Below are 10,086 nucleotides of genomic sequence, written 5' to 3'. Positions count from 1 at the left end.
AAAATTAATAAGTAGGAAAAGACTGAGAAATGACAGATGATGAAATTAGCAGATAAAGAACCTTAAAACAGCTATTATACATATACTTAAGGATGTAAAGGAAAATATAAACATAATGGAGAGAAATATATATATATATATAACCCAAATCAAACTTCTAAGAATGTCTAAAATAAAAAATACACTGGATGGCATTAACAGCAGACTGAAAACTACAGAAGAAAAGATCAGTGAACCTAAAGATACAGCAGTAGTAACTGTCCAAAATGAAATGGGGAGGGGGTTACTGTTGGGAGAGGGAGGGTGAAGAACAAAGCCTCGTGACTTGTGAGTCTATAGCAAGGAAATTCACTTATGTGAGATTAGAGATCAAGAGAGAAGGAAGAAAAAAACTGACTAAACAATGAGCACATAGTTATGTGTTCAAGTATTTGTTGACAGATTTAAATAAAAATGGGAAAGGACTATAAAATATGAAAAAGAAAACAAATATACATTATATACGTAAATGTGAAAAGTTATCAGAAAAGCAATGTGGTAACATGCTGAGACTGAGGCTTTGAATTTTAAAAGATCTGGGTTGGAGTCTAAACTCTGTTTCTTAATACTTATGTGAGACTTGGGCAAATCACAATCCATCTGATTCACTTTTTTAAATCTGTAAAATTAGGCTGGTATCTGTCTTATCTACTATATACCACTATCGAGAGGTGCAAATGAGATAAAAAGTTCCATAAATTAAATATTGAATAGAAAACTGACTTGGAATAATGAAATATTTAGGGAGGTTAGCAGGCCTACAATCAGTTTTTGAAAAGCAAGACTATTTGATGAGTTCCTCTCTGACATTTATATCTGTTTCCACATTTCACCTATTACAAAGGAGTTAGGAAAGGTTTTTCAAAACACATTAATTTTATATGAAACAAAACTCTCAAGTCACCTTTCCATACCAAATAATAACCTTGCTTATTAATTAACCCATAAAGTAAATGTTCAGTAAATATTTTACAAATGAATGAGTAAAAAGTATAAAGTAAAAGTATAAAAGTAACTGTTTCTCTTCTTTTGGTCTGGGAGACAGATAAGCCAAATGAGAAACTGGAAAAAAAGAATTTCAGGAAGAACTGCAAGGTGAGAACCCCACACTAAAATGACTAATTCCTCCTATCTACCAGCTCTTAACTATAAATTTTTAAATGATACAAAAGGCAACAATGAAATTACTGGAAAGGAGATATTATGTACTCAAAATCTGAACCATATGAAAATGCTGCTTCTGTAAGTCAAAAATGATGAAGTATTGGTAATTTGTTATGGTTCAATCTGACAAAAACAACGAAGCCTGAAAACAATGCTTAAAGAATAGCAGGGAGAGGGACAGAGTGGGTTGTGCAAAGGGAAAAGTGCTGAGCGATATTTTGGTGCAGAAAATTCTCAAATCACTTTATTTAAAATCTTCACCAGCAACTGATATTTACATATAAACCCTGTAAACTCAAAAGCCGTAATTCTGTACTCTCTGGAGGCCCACACCGCTACACTATGCATTTGTGGGTGTGAGACAGCAGGATGTTGTGTAAGGGGCTAGCAGGAAGTACGGTAGAGCTGGAGAAGGAGGCTGACACCGTCGGGTTAAAGAATGTGAATTTGTTTCCATAAGAGGAAGGGAACCACACCAATCTCTCCTGACTTCTACTTTAACTGCCCTGATTTCTTCTATTTCAGATAAACTATAAAGTTGAAAAATCAATACATGATAGTATAAATCCTTGAAACTACTTATAATGATAAAAAGCAACAACTAGACACAATAAACACTTTTATTCTATACACATAACAAATAGCCAAGACCTAATAAATCTATCAAATTTAAGTTTTAATGAGACTGTGGAATTTTAACTGTTTCAAAACTGTTCAAAACTAACTCTGCTACCTAATTACCTCAAACAGGTTTACATACTGAAAATATTTGGCACTGTCTTTAATGTATGATTAATTTATGTATTTATATTTAATGCGGACTGTTTCATAGTCCAGAAAATGTTCCAACCTTAGCAATATGAGAGTAAAAGTCCCTAAATACTACTTTCCCTCTCAAAAGTTGCCAACTTTGGGGAAAATTTCAGTGATTTTTATATTTATCTGATTTTACAAAGGGCAAAAGAAGATATAATCAATGCCTTCTGCTTTTCAGCTGGTAAAACAGCTATGCTCTTAGTCATTTCAATCGACACAGGGAGGCTCTGTTTTTAACAGCGCAGACTTTAGAATATAAGAACTATTTTTTTCCTCTTTATGAGAGAATGGAGTTTTACTTTGTCTGATGGGCAGTATAGTCCATATTTAGGCATTATTTAGGCCAAAAGAACTAAAGAACATGTGGTAGAACTGAATTCTTTTACCTAGAGAATTCACTCTTTTGCACTCCATAATCTCAAAGTGTGCACGTTTTAAATACCTGGTATGGCTATATAAATCTTTATGACCTTATTCTTCAAATAAGTTCGAACTAAAGTTTTCTTGAAAGAGCCTTGGAAAGATTATGTGAAAGATGTGCAGCATTACAGTTCACATTTCTCTTACAGTGAACATAAAGCCTTATCTTGAATGATTTCATTTGCAACAACAAAGGGAAAAGGAAGGGAAAGATCACTTATGGGTAAATGCAATTTGATGGATGGTCTCTATTTTAAAAAATTTTCATCTTCACCATAACCCTTTTGGGAGTAGATTTCATGTCTCAATTTTAGAGATAAGAAAATTGAAAATTGAAATAATTAATTTGTCCAAGGTCACACACAGTAAGTGGTAAGAGAGCTAGGATTTTATCTATACACACAATTGTATCTGCACAGAGATTTTATCCAAACACTTTGTAGTTTCAAAGCTCATTCTATTTTTCCACTCACCACAATGCTTCTCCTACCATGGGCTCCACAGACTATACAGGAACTTATCTCTTATGATTTTTATTTCATATGTAATAGGTGTGCTCAGTAGGTGGCACTAATTAACGGATGGCAGATTTTGTTCATAATTAAAACTCTCCATTAGATTCCTTTCCTTCTCCATGAAGTATCTGTTCACTTCATGTTGTTGATCATACTGCAGAGCTGATTTGGCCAGTGCAGGAACTTTGGGAATTCTGTTAAGTGGCTTGCAGATTGTCTTTCTAATTTAAACTTAAATTGCAAATGAAACAAACCTTCCTAGATACCAGAACACTTTCTTTAAACATGATTTTTTTTGGCAGGGGGGTGGGGGTGGTAGTTAACTCTGTATTTGAATTGATTTATAACTTATATGCACATTCTCCTAGTTAATCTCATTTCACTTCACTGTTTATCTTGCTTATTATTTTAAATAAACATCACATTTGTTATTTTTTAAAGGAACCTAAAACTGTTTTTAAGAGTTTGTTCTGTTTTACAAATGTACAGAGACAGGAATTTAAGTCAGCACCCATTTTCACTATGACTCATCCTATAAAGTTATACATGTTATTCAGGCCTTCAATAAAAGACTTTATAGGTACTACAAATACGATGCATTCAATCTAACATAATTTTTTAATTTCAGTAAAATTATTAAAGCTGAATGAAAACAGATGCCTGGTTCTCTTAATTCATTGTTTTTAGATTCTGGTCCACACTGCTTGTTCCTCCACACTCTATTTTAATGCAGATACAAGGGTTAGTACTGGCACAGTTCTGAGGGCCATCACTTGAGATTCTTTCTTAAGTTTCAAATTTATCTAGCTCAACCAAATAAAGATGAGTCACTTATGACTTCCAGTTTTATAAGACTATTGCTCCTCTCAAGCGGAAGGTGCTGTATGTCACCCTTTATAACTCATAAAATAGGCATGTTGAAGATGAGATCCATCCATTAACCAAGTTGGGAGGCATTTTAAAGTAGCTAAATTAAGAAATTCATGATATGAACCACCAACTTAAAAAGAATGAAAAGTACTAAAGAGCTTTTTTTCTGATCCTCCCAACCACTTCCTCTATTGTGTGCCCACTGCATTTGTTTTATCCTTCTCTTGTGGTACTTACTACTTTATAATATATTTTTCTTCTTCTAGATCATTGCTGTCCAATAGAAATATAATGTGAGCTACATATATTACTTTGTTTTCTAGTAATCATATTAACAAATAAAAAACAAAATTGACTTTACTAATGAATTTAACCTAAAATATTCAAAATATTGTCATTTAAACATATAATCAATATAAAAATTACTGAGATACTTTTATGGTTTAGGAGGCACTAAGTCTTCAAAATCAAATGTGTATTTTATACTTACCTCAGATCTCAATTCAAACTATCCATTTTCAATTGCTTCTTTTTAAAATACTATATCTCAAAAAGAGATTTTGGGAGGAATTTTGCTGACAAAATTGTTTTAAACATATTAGGAGAAATGTACAAAAGAAAAACCATTTCATCTTTTAAACTGTTCAAGTATTTTATTTTATTCCAAAGAACAATGAATTATTAGGCAAATACATGCTGTAAACCACTCTCATCACGAGACTTCCTAAAAAGTGTTTGCCATAAATGACAGTGCTATTTTATAGGTAACTCTCAATTATCTGGAGGAATATTTTTATCTCAAGTTGGGATAAAAATACTTAGCATTTCTGGGCTTTACTTGGAGAACCAGCCAGTATGACCCTTTATATTTGGGACTCTGAAAAAATTCTCAAACTCTGCTTCAGTCAGCCCAGCCCCCTTAATTTCTCAAAGCATCTCCCCTTCATCTGTGCTCATGATTCCCTTGCAATGTTTTGTATTTCTACAGATCACAGAATCACAAAGTACCAGAACTAGAAACATCTTAAGAGGTAATCCAGTCTTAGTATTTTCCAAAGCATTATCATAGACGGTAAGCAAGATGATTTCAGGTGATATGTGTTAGTATTGCATACTTCAATAGCCATAGATTTAATACATATTAGAAAAATATAACTAGTATATCAAACATAAGAATCCGTGCATATCTTCACTTACAACAGGGCTAAAGTACACAGGCCCTACGTAAGGGGCGAAAAGGTGATATGATTTTTAAACTTAAGAGTGGCAGAGCTGGGTTCTACCTAAGTCTAAAAACTAACTTTGTGCTCTTTGTACTCCATGTTCTTTTCATTGCTCTAAAGAACTTACTGTTTGTATAACACCAAGTCATTAACATTCTCTTACATAATTGTTTCTTGATCACAGTCTCACTAATCAAACCAACTGTAAGCAATGGTGGTGTCTTAGGCACTAGTGCTCTTCCACAGTGATAGGTGCATAATACGAGATCAATAATGCCTTGATTATGCGGTTTAGACTGCTTCCAACTACTGAGAGTTAGCACAGGAGAAAATTCCTCTGGTTCAAACAAAACGATCATAATACATCCTAAAGCCAAACAATGTTTGGATTAATTGCTGTTTGCATTATTCATGAATATCACCCCCCCTCCATGAATAAATAAGGAATCAGAAGATGGTACACATATAAATCCTAGAAACTACAGGCATACCTTGTTTTACTGCACTTCATTTGATTGTGCTTCACATTGTTTTGTTTTTTTTAGACAAATCAAGGGCAAGACCCTCAACCAGCAAAAAGATTACTCGCTTTATTGTGGTAGTCTGGAACAACTTATACAGGTTAAATAACAGGGATCTTAAAATTGTACTATTACCCAAACCTCTCATTTAACACATAGGAAACTGAGACTAACAGTGGTAAATGACTTGCTTACAGTTATACAATGAGTTAATGAGAGTGCCAGCTCTAGCCCTCATTCATTCTTTGTACTGTTCCATGGATTCAATACAAATAGTAGGGGGATATATCTAAATTCTTTCTTACATTATACTGGTACAAATCCTGCTCAAGGTGAGATAGAATTTTAAAATCTTTTCACTAAGCAGAAATTCTGCTCACAATGGACTCAGACTAGTAATTAAATTAGCTCTGTCTAATAATGCTGACCTATCTGCCTGAGAAATCTACAATGCTCCAATGCATAGCAGCAGTCGTTACCCAACTATTCTTGGTAGTGAAGAAAACAGAATTCTAATTCCAGGTGACCCTTCTTATTTCGTGTACACTTAACCCCTGGCATTCTCAGTAGTCACATAATAATTTCTCTAGCTGCCACCACCCACGGTAGATTGGAAGGAGTAAGGTATCTGAAGTCAAAGAGAACTTCTGGAACACCAGCTCCACCACTTAGGATATAACATTGGACAAATTACTTCATCTCTCTAAGCCAGTTTCTCAACTAAGATAATAAGATTACACTATCCACCTTACAAGACTATCAAAAGTATTAAATGAGATAATATAGATAGGGTGGTATACTATCTTAGGATACAGTTAAGTGAAAGGTTAAGAACAGAATGAGAAAAATGTTCACCTATGAGTTTGCAAGTGGGTTCATGGTTTGTAATGTTAATTCCTGTTCAATACATAAAATAGTCCATCTTAAATATCTGCAAAGCATTCACTCTGTACATAGCTTAGAGACAGTGGTTCACAAATTTATAATCTGAAATTTATGTATCAAGAGAAGATACCAAGAAATTTAAAAGAAATATCTTATGAATGATGCTTTTTAATACTAAAATAACCCTTAGGTTCTAGTTTTATTTTTTAAGCCCTTATCAGAGACATACATTGAAGCATTAAAGTGAAATGACACAGTATCTGAGAATACTGTATCTGAGAATCGGAGTCTCCTAACCCTTGTGTCAAAAAAAAAAAAAAGATAGTTGAAACTGAACTGGGTGATTTGTATACGGAGAGTCATTTTACTACTTTCTCTACTTCCGTGTATGTTTGAAATTTTTCCAAATTAGAAAGTTTTTTTTTAAAATCTAACAACAACAAAAAAGAAAACTAAGAAAAACTATGCACAGCACTAATAAATTTCTCCTAAGGAACAAATGTTTCCATTTCTAAAATTTCTAAACACAAGATACTACTGGTCATTTCAGCCAAAAATTAAGGTATGTTAAAATATTTTAAAATTACTCTCAACGTGAGCATGTCTTATTGCTGTATCAAATATTAGCTAGAGAGTAGTATCTTCTCTTGCTTTGTTATTATTATTCCTCCTGGTAGAACAGCTCAGGGTATACTTTTCCTTTTCCTCTTATACTTTTACTTTAATAACTAAAACTACTAGTAGTCATACACACACACACACACACACGTGCGCGTGCACACCAGTCCTCTACTATCCCACCATTACTATTATTATGCCTACTATTTAATAGTGGGCCCACTGGGTATGTGACCTCTTAAAAAGCATGACTCATCTGAGAGTTTTAAAAAAAAGAATCCCCCACATAAGACGCCTTCAAAATAGTGGCCAAAACAACTAAGAAAAAAAAAAGCTGTGAACTAATCTAAACTCAGTACACAATTTAAAAAAAAACATTTTTAATTTGTTGGCATATGATGTATTAGACAAACTGAAAGTATCAGTTGAAAATATTTAAAGGTAACCATAAATACCTTCGAATACATTTTGTAAGTGAATTACTATATAACTGAACATTACAGAAAACCTTAAAATATTTAAATTTCAGACTTAACCCAACACTATATACCCCCATGTTGTTTCAAAATAAAAAATGATTTACCACACTGTGATAGAAAGTACACAGAGAAAAGTCTTCCCTGAATTTGTATCCAAAGGGATAAAGAAGCACATGTCTACTTCCCTATCAAATAGTCCTACTTACTGAACAGCAACTACAAAACATATTCCATAAGTTCACTTCAAACATGCTAGTTTACTTCTTTAATTATGTTCTTTCAAACACATAAATTAGATTTAATTAATTCTCAAACTAAGTGGAATAAAATTTCCTTCTGCTGTCTTCAAAGAAAAAAGTAGTTTAAAAACAGCTCCACCTTCTGAAGAGGTTGTTCATGGTACTTTTTTCCAATTTTTATGTATATAAAATTGGAGGAAAATTAATTAAATTGGAAATTTAGGACCTCCTCTATCCCCCAAAAAACCCACACCTCCAATTTACACGATCCCTTCCCTTCCTCAGGATCATAAAGCCCACTCTATTAGTTTACTCATCCTCAATCAGACAACAACATTAACTGATTCTCAGCACTGAATTTGGCACTCTGGAAAGTTACAAAGAAAATACAGGATCCAGTAACTACTCTCAAAGGGTTTAAATATCCCATAAAGGAAGAAAAAAGTAGTTACCGAAACAATATCCTTGATGAGAATCTTACAGGCAAAGTTGGAGAAGGACTACATTTCCAGGCTAGGCTCTTATATACTAAGTAATGCAGAAAGATAGTACCCACTAAATTAAACAGCCTCCCAAAGTAGTCAGATCTATTTATGGACTATATGTGCTGCTACGTACTTCTACATACATGACAAAGGAAGACTGCTCCTGTGAAGTGGAGGTTTCCATATGTCCCTGATGCACACAAAGAAACAGACACGTACTCGTTCCTGGAACGGTCGTTTTTGACGCCTTCCTGATAATGCCCTGTTTCTGCCACAAACCACTAACAATGTGTTTAGTCACAAATATCAGCATCTTAGTTTGAGGGAACAACATCTATTATGTATCCTCAGAGACCAACAGAAAACTCCAAAAAGCTTGACAGAGTTAATTAAGACTTAGCTGTATCTACTAGATGTGTAGTTGACAAAGAATAACAAGGGATTACTATCTTTCTAGTCTTTAAATTGTAGATGAGAAGTCAGATCTAAGGCTCTACATTTCTGGTGGCTCTGGAAAGAAACTTCCTTTCTCTCTGTCTCCTGATTATGTATGTCTTTTCCTCTTGTGAATTACTCTGTATAGACACAAGAGCAAATATCACCTGGGATGGGGGGAGGCGGGGAGGTTGGTGGACTGCCAAGAGTAGCAATTTTCTACAAACCGGTGGCCTTCCCATTATCATGAACAGCTTAGACAACTCTGATGATACAATGTGCCAAAGTTGTATCAAGCAGTAACTTCATTCTACTTGTCAACCTTTGGGCCTAATTCTATGTATCTAAATCTTAAAAAAAAAAAAAAAAAAAAAAAGAAAGGAAAAGTATCCCTATCAGATTTGCTCCCAAACTTCAGGAACTGTCATATGCGCACTTATGACTGCAGCATTAAATCTAGAGAAAAAATTCACCCTGTCACTTCACTGAATCACTCAAATCTAGATTTCATTAAAATCATATTCAGATGTCAGAAAGACAAGACCCCACAACCCAATTACAATTCAACCGCTACCCCAACTTTTTAAGCCTTGGGTCTCTAAATCACATGGAGTAACAGCTTAAACTAGAGACTCAGTACAAAAAGACCAAAAGAAGAGAAGTGGGGGGAGCATACATTAGTTTCAGCACCCAGTAGATAACAGGAATCTGCGAATTACAAAAGAATGGGGTAAAGACAGTAAAATAAGCTGTTGACTACAATACACATCAGAACAGAATCCCAGTTCCCTAAACAAACATTACCTTCTGCCAATAAACAGCAGTTCGTTCTTTAACTGCTTAAGTGCGCCAATCATTTTTCATGTTAAAGAGGGGTGCTACAAATTGTCCAAGTCGAAACGGTTGGCAAAATCCTAAACAAGTCTTCCGCCAGAAGCCACTGTGCTTAGAGCATCACACAAAAGACCAGAGCAAACATAAACACACTCTGGGCCTTCCTGGATTGCGGCTAGGGTCCGGGGGTCTACGTCCCAGACCCCCGCACCAGGAAGGGAATGAGGGGTGGGGGTGGGGTCCTCTTCTCGGAATGCGCCGAAGAGAGAGAGGGACAGGGAGTGCAGCACGGAGGAAGCGAGAGAAGCAGGAGACCGGCGTCAGAGGCTTCCAAGGCCGGCGACACCCTCGGGCTCGCACCAGGCCTGGCCCTCCCAGCCCCGTCCCGCCTCCTCACCTCCCTCACGTCCTGCAGGCACTCAAGCACCGCCAGGTTGTTGCTCCAGGTGTGCTTGGGACACACACGGGTCACGTCCTCCCTGCAAGACTCTTCCTCTGCCAGCTTCCAGCCCCCGCCGGCCCCGCCAGGCCCCGCTCCGCCCC

At 35.5% G+C, this 10,086-nt stretch overlaps 1 protein-coding gene across 1 annotated transcript in view; it reads right to left on the bottom strand.

Annotated features, from left to right (window-relative positions):
* The window catches only part of GLG1 (golgi glycoprotein 1), a 105,620-nt gene that overhangs the window by 95,218 nt on the left and 316 nt on the right, over positions 1-10,086 (bottom strand). Inside the window, exon 1 of the mRNA XM_015586940.2 lies at positions 9,941-10,086. This exon is cut by the window's right edge and continues 316 nt beyond it. Coding sequence (XP_015442426.1) covers positions 9,941-10,086 — 146 coding nt within the window. The remainder of the gene's footprint in view (positions 1-9,940) is intronic.

Source organism: Pteropus alecto, unplaced genomic scaffold (assembly GCF_000325575.1).
Source record: "Pteropus alecto unplaced genomic scaffold, ASM32557v1 scaffold123, whole genome shotgun sequence".
Classification (NCBI taxonomy): domain Eukaryota; kingdom Metazoa; phylum Chordata; class Mammalia; order Chiroptera; family Pteropodidae; genus Pteropus; species Pteropus alecto.
The sequence above is the reverse complement of the archived record's forward strand: the minus strand, read 5'-3'. Positions and strand labels throughout refer to the sequence as shown.